The sequence below is a fragment of the Leishmania martiniquensis genome, chromosome 32 (genome assembly GCF_017916325.1).
Source record: "Leishmania martiniquensis isolate LSCM1 chromosome 32, whole genome shotgun sequence".
In the NCBI taxonomy this organism is placed as follows: Eukaryota; Euglenozoa; class Kinetoplastea; order Trypanosomatida; family Trypanosomatidae; genus Leishmania; species Leishmania martiniquensis.
Genome location: NC_090167.1, coordinates 1302395 through 1321356, shown reverse-complemented (window position 1 = coordinate 1321356; position 18962 = coordinate 1302395). Strand labels below are relative to the sequence as shown.

General features: G+C 56.5%; 3 protein-coding genes across 3 annotated transcripts; all 3 read right to left on the bottom strand.

Moving 5' to 3' along the window:
- Positions 1-2381: 2381 nt before the first annotated feature.
- Positions 2382-4721, bottom strand: LSCM1_01990 (uncharacterized protein; the record flags this gene model as incomplete). The annotated part of the gene is made up of 1 exon (XM_067319585.1): positions 2382-4721. The coding sequence occupies one exon, from the start codon at positions 4719-4721 to the stop codon at positions 2382-2384; it is 2340 nt and encodes a 779-aa protein (XP_067176134.1).
- Positions 4722-12292: 7571 nt separating this feature from the next.
- On the bottom strand, positions 12293-13933 carry LSCM1_01989 (uncharacterized protein; the record flags this gene model as incomplete). The annotated part of the gene is made up of 1 exon (XM_067319584.1): positions 12293-13933. The coding sequence occupies one exon, from the start codon at positions 13931-13933 to the stop codon at positions 12293-12295; it is 1641 nt and encodes a 546-aa protein (XP_067176133.1).
- A 1908-nt stretch (positions 13934-15841) lies between these two features.
- LSCM1_01988 (uncharacterized protein) lies at positions 15842-16681 on the bottom strand (the record flags this gene model as incomplete). Its single annotated transcript, XM_067319583.1, has 1 exon — positions 15842-16681. The coding sequence occupies one exon, from the start codon at positions 16679-16681 to the stop codon at positions 15842-15844; it is 840 nt and encodes a 279-aa protein (XP_067176132.1).
- Between the last annotated feature and the right edge of the window lie 2281 nt (positions 16682-18962).

The window sequence follows — 18962 nt, the reverse complement described above, 5'->3', positions numbered from 1 at the left end:
GGAAGAGCAGCGTCGAAGGCCGTCAGATACAGGGCTGATTCATCGCATGAAAGAAAAAATGCACACCCATCCTTCACCCTGCTCCTCCCCAAGCATATCCATTCCGCCACGAACACGTTGGCCCGACAGATACGCACACAGCCACTGCTCATGTACCTTGAGTGCTCCATGGCCGATTCCTGGCTCGCCCAGGGCGAGCGGTGTGGCTCCGGATCGCGCCGCGCGTTCAGCCGGCTGCGCTTGGCCTCCCTCGCTTTTTATTCGCGCACGTGCCGCGCCAGGCGCACCTGGGTGGGCAGCGCGTGTCGCCTTCAGCCACAGCCCCGAAGGCGAAGAGGGCGGCGTCTGCCGCGCGGGTGAGGGTGGGTAGGTGGGTGGTGGCCTCGGTGCATGCCGTATGCGTCTGAGGGCTAAATGACTGAGCCTCCGGTGAGGGTGTGTGTGCTCTGTGATTCTATGTTGCGCCTGTGTGTCATGTGGCCTCCCGGACCACTTCAAGCTGCTGCACGCCGTGAGGTTGTGTCGGGGCTCTCGAAAGCGATGTCTGGCAGCCTCGGCGGAGCCGCGCGGGCTCTTCTCGCCGTGCTTTCGGCGTCGGTGCATCATCTGCCCATGTAGCCTAATGTGGAAGACGACGCGAGGGGGTGCGCTAAAACAGATAAGAGAGGCGCTCATGTGCGAGCCCGAAAAAAAGGAGAGAGACACGTGTTCGCGCATGCGCACAGAGGTAAAGAGAGAGAGGGGGAGCACATAAACTATCACAGCTCCGATGTGAGGCGTCCGCGTTCGGTGCATTGGCACGACGTGACGTTTTTTTCCTGGTGACCTTTTTCTTTTGCATTGGCGTAGACAGATTAGAAGAGACGGACACACACATATATATATATTCCGTGTCTAAACCACGTCAGGCGTGTTCATGCTAGGGCGCGCAGTAAAGATGTGCCGAAGAGCATACCCCTTCCCCCACCCCCGTCTATCCTCGCTGTCGCTGAGACGAGAGGAGTAGGGGTGGGGGAAGGGAGGGCAGCAGTACTGCCTAAGGAATGAGATGCACAACAGTCAGAGGAAGCATAACGAAATTACCCCGAAAAGAAAAAGAAGAGAAAACGAAGAAAAAGGGGGGAGCTCGCGCAATTGCGGCGAGCATGAAAGGCGCGTTCGGTTCTCACATTTGTTCGTTGCGTGAAGAGCGCGGGGTTGCAGCCAGTCGTCGGCTTGGCGTCCACATGCCACGTCGAAGAAAAGAAGCACGGTTGTTGTATTTGCTGTTTCGTGTGTGTGTGTATAAGTGTGTGTTTGCCTCGTCTCTTTTTAGTCCACTTTTTGCTTTTTCGCTTTATAAATGAAATAAATGGACGAACATATTCCATTGTCAACAGAACTCGGAGTAGTACGGCTTTGCACAATTCCCTCCCGCTATTGACTGCTCACACCCGTTAAGCGCCGCTTGCCCAGCAGAGCTTTTGCTCGTGTGTGTGTGTGTGTCTGTCTTTTCGCGTGCCTCACTTTGTCTCCTGGTGTTTGTGTGGGCTCATTTGCTTTGCAGCTTTCACCAGTCCACCCGTCTCGTCTTTCGCATCGTGACGGCCACGCACGCACACAATGGGGGGAGCTCACACAGACGAGCGCAGTGAGAGTGAATGCAAGAGAGGTGCGCAAGAGCAGTAAATACAAACCCAAAGGAAAAAAGAGAAAATAGGCTAATAGGAAGACTGCCTGTGCTGCTAGTGTTGTTACGCATGCTTTGAAAGGTTTAAAGGACGGGGGTATACGTGCGTTGTACGTGACGCCCCAAACGAGGCGGCAGCGTGCCTCGCACCTTTTTTTTTGCTGCTACTCGCCCTCCTTTTGTCCCGATTCTCCGGCATATGTGCGTACCCGCAGAGCGTCATGGCGACTTTTGTTGGCGCGCGCCCGTCGTCGTAGATGCCTCTTGAGCTCCGTGTCCTGTGCGTGCGTAAAGCGCACACAAACACTTGCCCACCGGCATCGAGGTGCAGAGGGAGCGAAGCACGCTTTCTGTTCCCCTCGCCCTGTACATGTTCGATCCCTACAGACTCTTTTTTGCTATCTTCGCTTTACGGGGCGGCGGCATTAAGTAGCGTATGCGGCACATGTTTGCACAGCCGCATGGGGAGCAGTCGCTGTTTGCCGTAATTCACGTGGGTACATGTAAACGTACGCACACTATCCTCCGGCATAGACGTTTGGCTTGCCTTCGCGAGGCAGACAGAGACTGTTGCGTTTGGTCTCAGCGTCACCGCTGCGGTGGCCCCAGTGGCGGCTCCTGGCGACGTCTTCGCGATAGCAGCAGCACATGCAGCTCGCCCACTGGAGGCATCAGTATAGGGGTGAGGAGCGTTGCTCCTCTAATGGAGTACTCACTGGATTCCATGTGCTGGTTTGGCAATGTCGTGCACAGGGGGGCGCGTGCGCTTCAGGTTCAGGAGGAGTGCCTCGACGAACGACTTGGGGGCTACGGTAGCGGCAGGGGGGTCTTCGTCTATGGATCGTATAAACGTCATGGGCCCCGCCGCTGTCGGCGCAGCAGTGGCAGTGTCCACAAGCTGATCGCATGGCAACGGCCCGTATGAAACCTCCGCGGCATTATCACTGCTCGCGCTCGCAGTGTCCAAGTTCGCGATGGAGAGCGAGACGCTCTCACGCTCCGGTGATGTGGCACCATTGGTATCCGCTCCCAGCACGAGGCGGCGCTCTCGGACTTGCGCAGATGCCTTAATCAGTGGGTCCTCGAAGCGAAAGCTGCACACCTTTTGGGCAGTATAGGAAAGGTTCGACGACACTGAGAATGCAAAGACACGAGATGGCATATTCGTCAGCGAAGAAAACGCGCTGCAGTTTTCTGAGCACAGTGCGAAGCCCGTCTGGCCATAGGGGTCATGGCGATGGCGGCGCGACTGCGAAGAAAGGCAGGGCGACGGCTGGAACCTCAGCGCTGGTGTTCGTATCGACCGACTGCCGTCGAAACTGCTGCTGGAAAAGCTTTCTTTGGCGGTGCACGCCATTAGCGGATGTGAACGGCCTGGGCCAGTTGTCGGCAAAGCATCAGCACGCTCTGAGAAATCAATGGCAAACGCGGTCTGCGGCTTGTCAGCCGTAAGATCCTTTGGTGCGCCCGCTCCAGGCAGAACCTCCTCCTTGGAGGAGAGGGTCTGCAGATGCTCGCCCAGAGGTACGGGCGGCGTGATAGGAGAGCCTTTCTGCCGCGCCCCCACCGCCCCGTAGTTCTCCCCGCACGAAGAGCCCGCACACAGGCTTCGCGTGCCGCATGCCCAGGTCATGTTCAAGAGATCGTTTGTCATACCCTCGCTAGCGTCTATGCAACCAGTGGTGGGCGCCCCGCTGAGCGCCAGCTGAAGGTGTCGGGGGGCATAACTTGTCGGCCGCCAATGGCTGACGATGGGAATGATGTCGGCCGTTGAGCTTACCGTCTCTGCAGGGAAGGACGTTGCACTCAGATTGAAGTCCGGCATGCTCGCGGTGGTCATATTCGCAGTGGCAGAGATCGTGGGCGCGACGGGTATCAGCGAGACCAAGCTCGCCGCAGACGCAGAGGTCACCTCCTTCGCGATGCTGCTTAATGTCGCTCCGTCGACCCTGTCGGCAGTGACCATCATGACAATGTCGATCGCGAGTGGCGGCTTCGGCATCGGCACGCACGCTTGCTGCGCTGGCACGCCAACTGTCGCTTGGCGGTCGGCGGCACAGTCTCGGTACTCGGGAGGGAATAGATCGCTGGCTATGGCGCGCGGGCGCATTAGCGCAATGCGTTGAGCCGGAACGGCGAAGCTGCCCGGCCCCTCGGCCACTGGCGCAGGGGGTGCTGGAGCAACCGGCAAGGCCCGGCTGGGACCATGGGCATCATCTTGGCGAGATGCACGCGCATCTGTCGGAGGCAGCTTCGCTTGGCATAAGGCGTCCGCGCTGTCGGAAGCTACAGGCGAGGGAAACGCAGCAGGTAGTAAACATGGGGAGCAGCTTGACAGTTGCACCTCCTGCAATTTCTGCGGCGCTGTGGTGACCTGAAGCTGACAAGGGGCCCGCAGGCAAACTGAAGGCTCACCCGCAGAGGCGTGCTGTTGGCACTTCAGCGTCGGCGCGTCGCCATCAGCACTGCTGCGAAGGCCGACGCGCAGCTTCGCAGCTTCCGCCTCGGCCTCTGAGAGCAGGCAGCCGTGGGAGGATGGCACAGGGAGGTCGTCGCGCAGCACCAGCTTGCTGGAGGTACGGGTCGCCATGAGCACCGCGTTGACTCGCTCACTGCAAGTGTAACCGGCGAAGAGGTGCTCCAGGCAGAAGAGGTCAGCAAGAGCAGGCAAGTGTACCGTCCCTTCCTTGTCCATCAGGGGGAGAATCTCCTCTGTCATCTCATCACTCCTCTCATATTCTGAGGCGGCAATAAGCACTGATTCCATGCAGTCCTCCAATGCCTCCTGGACAGACGCCTGCTGCGGCACGGCCTTCAGTGAAGAACGAGGCGTGCCGGGCGCAGTAGCGATCTCAAGCGAGTCGATCCGTGCTGTGCTCGAGCTGCGCGAGTCCTCTGCGCTGGTTACGTGTGTATTGGCCGCATCCGACTTCCCTTGCGTTTGTGTATCGGCGCTCTCCACCATGTCAAACCCGCTGTTTCTCTTGAAGTCGGCCATAAGCGCATACGTACCCACCGGCATGGCCGATACAGTTGAGATAAGCTCATTCATGACGTTCTTTTATCTCTGAAGGCAAAGGTCAGGCAACAGAGGCCGACGAAGGGGCGTGGGGGAGGGGGGGAAAGCGATACGTCAGCAGAGCGGGGAGGAGGGGGGTGCAAGACAAAGAAAAAAGAAACGAAAAGCAGTAGAAAGGAGAAAGTGAGGGAAGAAGGAGCCAATGTGCACGCGCGATGCGGAGACACCAGAGGCACAAGAGAGGGAAAAAAAGCAATAAACGGTGTACAATGAAGGAATCGTTCAGGTGCTTCGCGATCGAGAGAGGGAGACAGAGAGAGCGAGCGAGGTGTGGCGGTACGCACCACTGGAGTAGATAAACAAACGAAAGACTTCGATTGGCGGAAGCCCTCGTGTTTACATGCGAGGGAGGAAAGTGGAGTGAGAAGAAGGGCAGAAAGAGGAAAGCGTACTCGAAGGGAAAATAAGTGGAAAGGGAGAAAAAAGGGGGAGGAGCCGTGAAAGGGGGGAGAGAAAACGATGAGGACGACTACCGGAGGAGAGAGGAGAGAGGAAAGGGGAGAGGGGAGAGGGGAGAGGGGAGGGAAGCGCTCCGAAATATTAAAAAAGTGTTTGTGAGGATGGAACCGCTGACTCAGAGCCCGTAAGAGGAAAGGGTCGAGCAAGAGATAGCGAGAGAGACGGCCGCCAACCAAGAAACGGATTCGGGACGCTGCTTGATTGATGTTCCTTCTTTTCGCCGCTTCTGCAGCAAGCGTGTCGGGCGCGCTCGTGTGTCGCGTGTCCGTGACAGAAAGTAGGGGAGCAGAGAGGAAAGGGACGGGCGTGCACGATGGCCAACGCGAGCGATCCGTAGCCGGGCAGACCAGCGCGCGAAACCAAGCTCAGTAGACGAAGACAGGATGAAAGGAAAAGCGAAAGAAGACACCCGCACACCAGGCAGATATACATATAAATAGTGCCAAGCACCAGAAGGAACGCTCGCACGCGCGCTTGCGTGCAGACACGAGCCGTCGTGGTCGAAGGATTCTCTGTGTAAGATGGACACAATCAGGTAAGAGGCGCTTCGCACACACACGCACGCATACGCGTTGTCAATGATGTCGCTAGTTCGCCGGGTTTGTGCTTGAGCGGAGCACTCCTTTTTTTCTTTTAGTTTTTTTTTCGAGGCCGAATAAGCTCAATCAAACCGAGCCGGGAAAAAAAAGCTACGTGGGTGTGAGATGACGATATTGTCTCTCCACTTTGAAGAAAGAAGACAGGTGCAATACTACGCGGACTACAACAAGACGGGAAAGGGTGGCGGGGGAGGGGAGGGGAGAAGGTTTAGTTGATGAAGGAAGCAAGGAAGCGAAGGGGAGACAATGTGCCCTGAAAATATAAAAGGCGATGAGGTGAGAGAGGATGAAGAAGCGAATGAGAGAGAGAAGGGGGCAGGGGTCCGTGAGCCGATGCGACTCAATTGCGCACACACACTCGAAACAGAAGGAAACTGCCTGTGGTCGGTTCCACTTCGCTGCTGAGAGTCACTTCTCTTCTCGACTGCTACCGTTCGTGCGATCAATGAAAAACTAAACGAGAAAAAAAATAGGAAGAGGCAGCGTTCCCCGCAGAGTTGGAGCAGCAGAGCTATGCTCGTACGTCTTTTCTGTGGGCGTCGGGGGACGAGTTTTTTCTGCCTTCACTCTCGCCTGCCAGCGAGCAAACTAACAGACGGTGATGAGAGGAGGTGCGCAGAGGAGGATGGAGAAGCACTCGGGTGCGCGCACACACAAAGCGTCGAGAACACTTTCTTCACCTTTGAAAACGGAGGCAGGGCGAAAAAAAAAAGAGCAGCGAGATGTCCTTGATCAAGAGCTGAAAAAAAAATTTCCACACGAGCGTAACAGGAAAGAGTGTAAGAGAGGCAAAAGCGGGTGTGATTTTATTTGAAAGAGGCAATCAGCAGCCGACGTTCGCAGTTGTCTTCACTTTCTCCCCGTGTGTGGATGCGCAACCTTTTTTCGCTGCTCTTTTACTTTGAATCATGAAACTTCAAGGCACTTTGGCCTGTGTAAGTGTGGGGGGGGGGGTCTTTTAGACGATCTTTTCTTATATGCACCGCTTCAGCCAGTCCGATACAAAGCCGCACCTAAGCGACGAAGACAGAAACCGAAATCTTCAAAAAAAAGGCAAAGGAAAACAAAAAGACCTAAATAATGTCTTCAGCAAAATATATACATATATATATATGCGAACCCTTCGTTGCTGCTGCTGTGGTTGCTACTGCCACGGCGACTGGCGATGATCACATAAAATGGCTGATCGGCTTCTTCCCGTGCCTTCTCTGTGAGGGGTATAAGAACGCGCTCAGAAGCACACCCGCACACGCACACGCCAATGTGGCAAACGAGTAGACAGAGGAGGAAGGGGGCGAGAGGGGCACAAGACAGTCGCAAGAAGTTTTCAAAGATGTGAAAACAAAAGAAGAGCACCGCAAAACGTTGTCCTGTATGCGTACGTGAGAGTATTTCGGGGGGAAGGGGTGGGGGGAGGCAGAAGCGTCCGTGTGAGTAACGGAAACAATGCTGTTGGTGCGATTGTACACTGCACTTCCTCCTCCGTTTTAACTTCTCTTTGTCTCCTTCTCTACGCCTGAGCCACTTCTCTTCCTCACGGGACAGTTGCAGTAAACCAAAAAAAAGGCCTTTGAGGGGGACGGCAAAACGAAGAGGCACGAGACGCTGCGAGAGGTAGGCGGGCTGCTGTGAGAAAGGGAGGGAGGAGGAGACAGGAGAAGCCTCACGGCAGCGATGCGCAAAGTCGCGAAGAGAGAAACGCGCGTCAATGCAGAGAGGAGGTGAAAGAGATTCAAACAGAAAAAAGGGAAAGAGAGAGAGACTCACGCACACTCACACACAATAGCATGTATACATATATATATAGTTGTAAATACTTGCACCTTGCGCCGATCTTCTGGAGCAGGGGGTCAGAGAGAGAGAGGATTTCACAGAAGCGGAACAGAGAAAGGATGGAAACTGAAAAAAAGAGACAAAGGACGTGGGGTCTTTGGGGCCAGGCACGAGTACACCACAGGCGCACGCAGACGGAGAGATTAGGGCTTCATAAAAGGACGTACACTACAATTGTTATATGGCAGGAAGAGAGAGAGAAAGGCGTGTGCAAACGAAGAGGAAAAAAAGGAAAGCTAAATCAATAGAAAAAGGTTCGAGCACGCGATCAAAATAGTGACTTCCGTACAGACGAAAGGAATGGAGGGAGGGACAAAAAGGTAAATTATGGACACACAAGCGAACAGAGACGAAAAATAAAATAAAATAAAAAAGAAATTGCTATCTGTGAACCAAATGATTGCAAGAGAAGGCCACGAGATGGAGAGAGGCACACCCGAAACAGAAAAAAGGGGGTGAGCGGGGGAGAAAAGGAAATACAAAGAATATGTATATTTGTATAAAAAAAAAGAGGGGCAAAGACACTGAAGAAGTGAGGACGTACGCGGGGAAATGAGCAGAATGGCGAACACTGCAGGCGCACACTCGACTTGGAAGAAACGGAGACGATGAGGGATGCCGAGAGTACCCGTACTCCCTCGTCACACAGCAGGGCGCACGTGAGAGTGAATGTCTGTGAAGCGCTGTACTGCTTCCGTGTTCGCCGTTCGAGGAGTGGGCCCTCCGCTGCTTCGTCGAGTTGATTGTCCTTCGTTCTTTTTTTCTTTGCCAGTTTTTATTTCGCGTAGCTCTTAGCGTATGCCTTTACGCTTTGCGTTCCTCCTTTACGGCACGCAGAACGCTATCGAGTGAGCTGTGTGCGTTCACTTTGTAAGGGTGAAGACGCGCTGCCTGCAGCTCTCTCTTTCTTTTTTTCTTCCGTCTCTTTATCGCCTCTGGAGCGCAAAGGAGAGGAGTGTGTGTAAGGCAGCACGTGCGTATGTGTCAGGGGCTGGAATGTATTCACATAAGAGCACCAAATGCGCGAAGGCACCTGCGCAACCGCTCACCGGGCGACCACTACGCACGTAGACCGCAGAGAGGAAGAGGAGACAGAGAGCCTACAGAAGAGATCACTGAAAACGAGAGAGACGCACGCGAGAGCACACGACTGAGCGAGAGAAGGCGGGAAGAGAGCGGCGAGGAGAGGTCGAAAAAGGCTGACAAAGAGGGAGAGAGAGGGGGGGCACGGAGACCGGTAGCGACTCACCAACATTCGCCTCCATCCGGCCCAGCCGCTGGCGCTGTGCGGCCACGCAGCCAGTACACGAGGCCACGCACGCAGGAACAGAGAACGGCCTACGCAAGGGCGCGCATGCGTACGCGCCATGTGTTGGCGCACTCGCAAGACACGGCCACCGGTCAGAACGCGCGGCATCGGGCCATAGGGCCGCTGAGCCCACCCTCAACGGCAACAGAAACCAAAAAGTAACGCCCACGGGAAGTGCGTGGCGGTCGCCTCCGCTCAGCTCAAAGGGCGAAGCCCCCGCTGCCCCACCGACTCCGCCGGCGGAAAAGCGCCCATACGCACACAGCAGCCGCAGGCAGGCAGAGAAGCGCTCTCCGCACGGACCAGCGCACTCACTCGTGGGTCGAGGAAGGAGAGAGGAGCGTGAGGAGGAGCCGGCGCGCCGCGGCGGCTGACCGTCAGCGCCCACTGGTCAAGGCGTGCCTTCCAGATTGTATAGGTTGCAAGGAGTTATGTGAAGTTCAGCCAGGTGGCCTTCTCGCTCCTTTGGCGTGAACGTTTTTTTGCCGTTGTCATTGCTTCTTGCCCCACCCCCATACACACACATCACCACCACCACCACGAAGGGGGGAGTTCGTATTGCGCAACACGCTTTTTTTTCGTCTCACCTCCTCCAGGGGCCCTTCCAACGTGTAAATACGCGAGTTAACCTGAAGGATCGGGAGCCACAGAGGGCTGTGGGTAAATTCCCTATGCGTGGAGATGATCGCGTGATCTCTTCGTCGAAAAGGTGCGTTGATTTTCGTCGTCTTAAGCGCTCTTGCCTATGTTCGAATGCGCCGCTCGAGGCATGCTGAAAGGGCGGAGAAGCGGAAGAACTGTGTGTGTGTGTGTGCCTGCGTGCGATATGGAGTGAGCAAAGAGCAGAAGAGAGAGGTTGATGAGAGCGTAAGATACGTCGAACAGAAAAAACGCGCACCGAATGCTACAGATGCGGCATCCCCATCAGGCCCCCTCCATGTTGACGTATTCAACGAGGCGGAAGCGTCAGACGTAGCCGAGTACGCCGTGCTGCTGTGGAGCAGCATGCACATACACAGGGAAGAGGTGCGTGGCAGTCATTCACCGAAGGCATAAAGAAATGTGCAAGAGTCACAGGACTCACACCGCTTCCCCCCCCCCTGGGGGCCGATATCGAGCGGGTCCGAAAGAGGAAGGGAGAGAGTGTGTGTGTGGCACGCCTGCCTCTTGTTTTAGCTGCTCTGTTCTTTCCGAGTGTCTGCACGCGCCCTTAGCGCCCTCACATGCCTTGTTTATGTTGTATCGCTGTCTCACAGTTCAGTGGCGCGCGCTTGTGGAGACCTGAGGCGCCAGCCAGCCAACGGAGCGCGCTCACCAGGACGTGTGCAGGGAATACTGTGTTCCCTAAATTCGAATACGGATTCCTTTAAAGGGTGTGATTTGTTCTGGCTTGTTTTTTTCTTCTGTGCGTCGCCTCACCTCCCTCCATTACTTAGTGCGCATCCAAAAATAGAGACGATCCACACCACAGACTCCGATCAACCGAAAAGAGAGGGAGAGAGAGGGTGGGGGGTGGAGGGGTGGAGGGGGAGGGGGAGGGGGAGAGAGCGGCCGGTACGCTGCGTGCCTTCGCTAGCACAGCGTGTGCAATCGATCCCCTACGCACACATTTCGAAGATCAAAAAGAAAGGGAAAAAAGATGCGCCTTTTTTGTTGTTGCCTGCGTGTTCTTTGCGCTTCTCTTTCCCGCCGTCAGAGGCGTCTAGAAGAAGTGCAGACACGGGATGAGGCCCGAGAAAGGGGGAAGGGTTCAGCAACCACAGAAAGGTTAACGAGCACGCAGACCTGTGAAGGAGATGGAGAGCGTAACGAAAAGCGAACGGGGAGGCGGAAGAGGGGGGGAAGGGGATGAGTGCCGTTTTCGTAGCGGTGTCAGAAACCGCCAGCGACGCCGTGAGGAGCACACAGAGCACCGTATGTCTCACCGCGTGGATAGCCCCACATGGGTGCGTGAAGGTGAACCTCGAAGAGGGTGGGAGAGAGGAAAGAGGAGCAGCGTGAGGAGGCGGTGGTGGTGAGGAAGAGGGGGAGGGGGGAGCTCGAGAAAACCGCGTGCAGGGGCACTGAACTCGCTTGTTGGCATCTATGAAGAAAAAAAAGCAGGGAGCAGGCAGGCGCACACGTAGCTTCGCACAAGAGCGTCGCCCATCCTTCCCGCCACCCCCTTGTCTAATATGCCGGAGATCGGTTCAGAAAGATCCCACAAAAAGAGAGCAATGCCATCGCACGCTTACATACACACGCACATCCGCTAATGCCTTTCTCTCACCGTCGCCGCCACGTTGCCCTTTACGTTACGCGCTCGGCATGTAGGCGTCTGACATGCTGAGCTGCAAAACCACCTCCACTTCTGTATCATACACAGCTTTCCCATGGCTTCTGTGCCGTCTCCCATCTACAACCCCGCTCAGCGGCCTGGCAAGATGCGCCATCCCCTGTTTCTCAGCCCCACAGTTTCCCCAGTTTGTGATTGCACGTGGATGCGTGCAAGTCAGCGCGTATTTGTCTCACCTTTTCAAGACGGCAATGGGCACTGTACAGGAGGGGAATAGACAGAGAAGCACCCTCAGATACGGAGACAGAGGGACACAAAAAAAGGCACAGTCAATGCACCGCCCTGCCAAGCGGGCAAGCGGCGTAGATAAAGCAAAGGGGAGCGAAGAGCAAGAGGGAAGGTGTGCGTGAGGAGCGACGCTAACGAAGCCGCCCTCACTCCTCCTAACCTTCTCCTGCTCTGGGCGGCGAGGCTTAGCCATGGCGCTCCTCCTTTCTTTCTCGTTCAAGCTCTTGACAGCCACCTCCGCTCCCCCACCCTCTCCCCCTCTCCACTGCCGCCGGCCCTGCCTGTACTCTCCAAACAGTACGGCCTCCGCCGCCTTATACCACGGGGCGGCTGGGCAAAGTGCGCGCATACATTAAACAGGCACGCGTGTGCACAAGTACGTCGACGAAGAGGGACGGCGCCTCATCAGCTGATGTCGAGGAGGAGAAAACATGGAGAGAGCCCCCAGAAAAGAGGGACGGAGTCCAGATATGGCACACGCACGAGAATGGGAAACAGAGAGACGCGAAGAGCCACGCCAGCAGATCCAAAGAAGGGAGCGATATGCGTGGACCCAACATAAGTGCGAAGAAGCCCAGACACGGTTATGCGCACGGCAGCCTCTACAATTACGTCCGTTTTTTTCCTTTGTAAGCACCTGCAAGCGGCTGTCGATGAGGACGCGCTCTTCCACCCACCCACACGCACGCTCAGTTACGCGCCGTGTCTTATGCTCGGCAGCTACTACCACTTGCTACCCGTTCAAGGTTGCTCCTCTCGTCTGTGCTTGGAAAAGCGGCCCTTAACGCTGCTGGTCCTCCTCATCTGGGTTGAGGCGAACGCAGTCGTCGATGCGCAGCACGGTAACAGCCGCCTCAGTTGCGAACTGCAGGGACTTGATCTTGCTAGGCTTCGGCTCCAGCACGCCCGCTTTAATGTTGTTGCGCAGCGTCCCGTTCTGGAGATCCAGCCCTGTGAAGCGCGCCTCCGTCTGCTGGCCACTGCACTGTGCCTGAGTGTGCTCGACGCGGAGCTTCGCGACGAGGTCCGTGGCGTCGAGTGCAGCATTTAGCGCCAGCACCTTTGGAATGACCAGCAGTGCCTCAGCGTACTCGGCCACCGCCAGTTGCTCACGCGAGCTAAGTGTGCGGGCAAAGTTATCCAGGTACACCGACACCGCCGCCTCGACGGAGCCGCCGCCAGCAACGACGGAGCTGGCGTCACACGTGCGCGCCACTGCCCATAGTGCGTCGTTCAGCGCACGCTCCATCTCCTCTAGCATAAAGTAGTTCGCCCCGCGGCACACAATCGTGGCACACACCGCGTTCGACGTGCCAGAAATCACGATGCAGTCATTATCGCCGATGTGCTCCTCGTACACTTTCTCCGACCGGCCGAGCCACTTGGGGTCGAACACCTCCTCCCCTTCAAGGTCGGACATGGTGTGCACTACTTGAGCTCCAGTAGTCTTGGCGATGCGGCGGATGTCATCCTTTTTGACGCGGCGCACGCCAAGGACGTTGTTGTCGACCATGTACTTCATCATGCTGTCCTCAATGCCCCACGTCGTCATGATGACGTTGGCGCCGGCAGCGATCATCTTCTGAATGCGTTCCTTCGTAATGTCGAGCTCACGCTGGCGGATCGCCTCTGCCTTGGAGGGGTCTGTGATGGTGATGTTGATGCCGAGCTTCATCTTGACCGCGCGCAGGTCGAAGTCGACGAGGGCGATCCTTGCATCCTTCACTGAGGTTGGCATGCCCTGTGCAGCGCGAGAAAGGTTCATGGCGAAGCCCTGCACAAGCCGTGACTCGTGAAGGCTCCTGCCGTGCTGCAGCAGGATGGATACCGCCTTCCGAGGGTAAATGACGTCACCGAAGTCGTTCACCGTCTTGACGGACATGATCGCATCCACTACAATCTTCGCGAACAGATCCGCGTCGTTGTTCAGGATCTTGCTCGACATGGAGGTGCGCGCGACGTTCAGCAGCACATCCTTGCCAAGGCTGTCCGCAGCGCAGCCAAGATTGTCGTTCAGGTAGCGCAGCGCCTCGCGCATGGCAAGCTTGTAACCGGCAATGATGCTCGTCGCGTGAATGCCCTGCGACACGAGATCCTGCGCCCGCCTCAGCAGCTCTGCTGCAAGGATCACGACAGAGGTGGTTCCGTCGCCGATCTCCTTGTCCTGGAGCTGGGCCAAATCCACCAGTAAGCGGGCAGCTGGGTGCTCCACGTCGAGGCTCTTTAGGATCGTTGCGCCGTCGTTCGTCACCATAACATCCCCGACATCGTCTACGAGCATCTTGTCCAGGCCTATGGGGCCCAGCGACGACTTCACAACATTTGCCACGGCCAATGCGGCAGTCACGTTCTCGCGACGCACGGCGATGCCGCTGGTGCGGGTGCCGTTGATGCCAAGGGCCGCCTTCTGCTTCGGCTGCATTTTTCTTTGTGTGTATGTGTGTGTTCGGGAGTGTGTGTAAGGGGGTAGGGCTACAAGGGGATGTGCGTATCTGTGTGTGCTCCAAATCCGTCACAGAGCCACAGCGTGCCTGTAGAGGAAAGCGGAAAAGGGGGCGGGGCCGAAAAAATACTTTATGAGTGGCAGAGCGCTTCACCCAACGCCAATCGCGGCAGGGGACACACGAAAAGGGCAGAGGAAAGGTAAGCGAAATAGAAGAAAAAAATAGGCGTAAAGGGGTACGTATTAAGCTCGTGACAGCTCCAAACGCGCAGGAAACTGCCGATTCAGTAGATGCAAATGTAGGCACACATACAGCACAGACACGCACCCCCGAATGGCACCGAGGCGAGGCGAGTGAAGGCAGGTGAGACGGAGTAAGAGGAAGCGAGCGAAAGGAGACAGAAGAAAATGAGGAGCGCCACACGCGAATTCGTTGAGGCCGCGGTGGCAAACGTGAGCGTGTAGAGGAGGGGAGGGGGGTAAGGCCCATTGGTGCCATGCGCATATCACATGAAACGTGGAGTGCGTGAAGAAGCGGGAGGGAAGCGGACGAAAAGATACGGACGAGTAGGGGAGAGAGGGGCCCATGACGAAGAGCACTGCCTCCTAGCGCACACAGCACAAGCAGAAGCGGCGCGGCGGCCTCCTTCCAGGGCATCGCTTCCTGGCATAGGGCACAGCGCATGCAGAAGGGAGTTACTGATGCCTAGACAAGCCCCCACCCCCGCACAGCGCAGCATATGGTGAAGGTGCACGACGGCATCAGCGCTGCAACACCAGGGTCTACCTAGCTGTGGCCACTGTCTTAGACTGGAGGGTTACATCGGCGCCACTCGCACGTAGCCTGTGTTGAGGCGAGTGCATCTTTCAGCTTTCGCTCTCTGAGAACGACTTCTTCGCACCAAAGAACAGATGAGGTGACGGCTCACGCAGCCGAAACGCAGCGACGCATGTACACAAATGCACACGCGCATATCAGCGTGCACTGGCGCCCTCGGAAGGCCCAATTACAGAGCAAGCGCGAAAGATCGCCGGGCAGCAGTGACGGCACGCACAAGCACATGCAGGCGCAAACGATAAGCGAAAGAAGCCCCCGAGCACTTGAGGGGCGAGAGTGGCGTGGAGGCGAGAGGAACGGGAAGCGTCCCCGTGCTTGCGTCGAGGCATAAAGCTGCTCGTACGCGCCAGCGAGCCCCTCCCGCCACAAAGCAAGAAAAAAGCACAAGCCGTAGCAAGCGGAGCACTCCCTCCCTCTTTCTGCTGACGCGGGCAGCGTCTTCCTGACACTGACACGTATTGGGCGAAACAACGAACCGATGCAGGACAGAGAGATGCGTGTACGCCTCCCCTTCTGCGATGTTGACTCTTAGCCCCCCCTAAACACACACACACACTCACTCACTCCCACGCGAGCTCACCGACCCGTGGCATATCTGTGAGGCGCCCTCCAACCCCCCATTTCCCAGCGGCGCCGCGAAGCCTCGTCACCCGCACACGCCCCGTTCGTCCCCTTCACATGTGACTCGTGAAAGGGGGGAGGGAGGCGAGAGAGGACCAGAGGAGCCGGGGAGGGGGAGAGACGTCGTACGTGCGTCGGCGGATGGGTGCCATACGCGTGCGCGCTGCGCATGGTGAGCCAGCCGAAGAAAGCATAGGCGACGCATCCCCAGAGAGTTTGAAACGCTGCTGATGTGTGTGTGTGTGTGCGCGCGCGCGCGGGGAGGAAGGGAGGGGGAGGTCCGTGAATGAGAGTGTCAGTGCGCGATTTGCCGCGGCGACGGAGAAGCGCGGCTGCTTCGTGGAGCGCGACCTCGAGTCCTCTCTCCAAAGCGCTCGAGTTACAGAAGAGGGAGAAGAGTGAAGACATTTGCGCAAGCGCACGCACGTCTAAAGCTTCGACTCCACGCGACGCATGTTCTTCTGGCGCTCTTCCAGAGCTTTCTCTGTGCTCAGTAGCGCCTTGAAGTAGCGCGTTGTTCGCACCTTTAGCTCCAGCGTCGCGTCCTCATCAAGGCACAGCACCGCCGCGGGATGCATCTGCAGCATGGTCGCCGTGCACATGTGCGTTATGCCCCCCTCCACGCACCGCGCGACCGCGAGAGCCTTATTGGCGCCAGTCGCCATCATCAGCACTACCTTCGCCTCCATGATCGTGCGCAGCCCCACTGTCAGCGCCATCGTCGGCACCCGTGACACATCGTTGCCGAAGAAGCGTGCGTTGCTCACCATTGTCTCTGCGTTCAGGCTCTTGACCCGCGTGCGACTATACAGGCTGCTTCCGGGCTCATTGAACGCCAGGTGCCCGTCCGTGCCGATCCCGGCAAGGAACAGATGTATACCGCCGGCAGCCTGAATCTTCTCCTCGTACTGGCGGCACTCCTCCACCAGATCCGGCGCGTTCCCGTTCAGGATGTGCCGATTCTTCTCAGGAATGTCCACGTAGTTGAAGAAGTTGTGCTTCATGAAGTAGTGATAGCTCTCCGGGTGGTCTGCCGGCAGACCCACGTACTCGTCCATGTTGAAGGTTATGACGTTCTTGAACGACACGCGGCCTTCCCGGTACGCGACGATAAGCTTCTGGTACGTGCGCATTGGTGTCTCGCCCGTCGGCAGGCCAAGCACAAACGGCCGCTCCAACGTCGGCTTAAAGTCATTGATGGACTTGATCACATACTTGGATACGTAGTCCGCCACCTGGTCAGCCGTCTCGGAGATCACAATACGCATGGTTGCGAAGTGGGGAGGGGGGGCGGTGTGAGGTGAGTGATGCGAATAAATCACTGCCAGGAGTGGTAAAAGAAGGGAACGTGGGGAAGCTGCTCGGGCTCAGTGGCAGATGGCAACCGTGAACAACGGAGAATCTGAAGCGCACGCGTTTGTGTTTGTGTATGCTTAGCCGCATAAGGGGAGCAGGAGAAAGAGAGAGAGAGACAGCGACAGCGGCCCAAGGCGGGTGGCGAGAAGAGTACAGCGCAGAAGGAAGAAGAGAAGGCATGTCGCACACAGTCAGACAACTCTTGGGCTCGGCAGCTGAAAGCCAGCGCGAGGAGTACGCGTGGAAAGAACTTCTGCGCACTGAAGCAGCACCAGCAGGAAAAGGACACAAAGGCGCAGTCGCTCATGGGGGGGGGAGTCGCGCCTCCCTCTGTCCGTAGCTGAGATGAGCTTCCCTCCTTCGGGTACAATGCATCTTACCATCTTGGCATGCGTCGCTTTCGCCGACAGCGATGCTCAGCCTCAAGTTTGGCTCTTAACTTATTTTGTGGTGGTAAGGTGGGCCCTGCCAGATGGAGAAGGCGCACCGCCGGACAGGCCAAAAGCACACTCACATACACATATGCGCCCAAGCACGAGGCGGCTCGCATGGACGGCACAGACCTGCCCAAGCGTGTGCATATGCGCACGTGCTCATCGTAGAGGAGATGGAGAGATGAAAAAAGCCGAGCAAGAAGGCGACGGAGAGGAGCGTGCCGCGCCAGCGTTGCATACTTACATGAGGTGCGAGGAAGAGGAAAGAGAACAGCAACAACGTCCATGGGGGAAAAAAGAAGCCGAGGCGGCAACCAACATGCACGCAGAGATTCGCCAGGAAAACAAAAAAGGGGGCGCCAAACATCAACAGCGAAACGAAGCGAAAGGAGATTTGGTCTTTTTTTTTGTACATACAGCATCGCACCAAAAGCAAAGATGCGCGCCGCGCGCACCCGCACACGCGTACACGCACAGCATGTATAGCCCGCGCACGCCTGCACGCGCATACGCCCGACCAAAAGCAGAAGACGTGAAGGAAAAAAGGGGGAGGAGAATAGAAGCAATACACAATCGAGACGAAGACAAAAAAATGCGCTGTACGCGGCCGATTGGAGCGGACATGAGAAACAAACATTAAAAAAAAAAGACACAAAAACTCCGCATAGTGCGTGACAGCGCCGTGAAAAAAAAAGGATTTCTCAGGCATGCAGACACACAAAAAAAGCGATATTGAAAGGCGAGAAAGAGAAAGGAAGAGAGATTTTTGTTGATCTACCCCTGTCGTTGGAGATGGGCACATCTGCATGCTCACGCAGGTACTCACACGGAAAGGCATGCAGCGTCGATGCCCAGCGTGAATTGTAAGCAAAAGCGCGTAAAAATGTGGTAAGCACATAAGCATCAAAGACACACACACACATACAAAAAAAATAACGTTTAGGAAAGAGATGCGCCAGAGAAGAAAAAGAGAGAGAGGGCAGCAGCAGCAGCAGCGCGAGTTCAAACTAAGCGAAGCGCGTGAAACAAACGAACAGAAAAAGAAAACGGGCGTATCGAGCGGCACAATGTTTCACCTCTTCTTCCATTATCCGCCCTCTCATTGCAAGGTGTCAACCTGCCAAGGTGTATGGGGATAGGACGTAGAGACAGAGGAGAAGGGGGAGGTCGGTGGTAGCAAGCGCCAGGGAGGGTGGAAGCTGACACGACGAGAAGGGGTGAAGAGAGACGAGATAGAGGCATCGAAGGTGGAGGCGAAGAGTGATGATCAATAGCACGCACACTACGAAAGCTTCGCACCAAGTCGGCGAGGCAGCAACAAAGGCAGATGAGAAATCCCAAAGAGAGGGAGGCGCGTGAGCAAACGCGCGTGCCATCGTCGTTGAAGTCCGCGGCCTCTCGTGCGACGAAGGACAAGCAGCTCCCGCTGGCTCGCTCCTCCAGCACAAATGATACCTCTTTGTCGCCGCCTTCATGGAAGGCAGGTCGTCGGCTCCTCACCGACCACCCCCACGCACCCACCTCGTGTCCCCCCCTCACACACACACGCACACCTCTACTCGCTCCACCCACCGACCCTATACACAGATATAGATAGATAAGTCGGAGAAGAAAGCCGAGAAGATATGACCCGATAAACAGAAAAAAAAATAGAAAAGGAAATGGAGAAGAGCCGCACGTGCAGACGCACGCAGACACACGAACGCGCGCACGCGAAGTTGGGGGAGAGGAAGATGAGAGATGCGTGACGGCCTCCTCC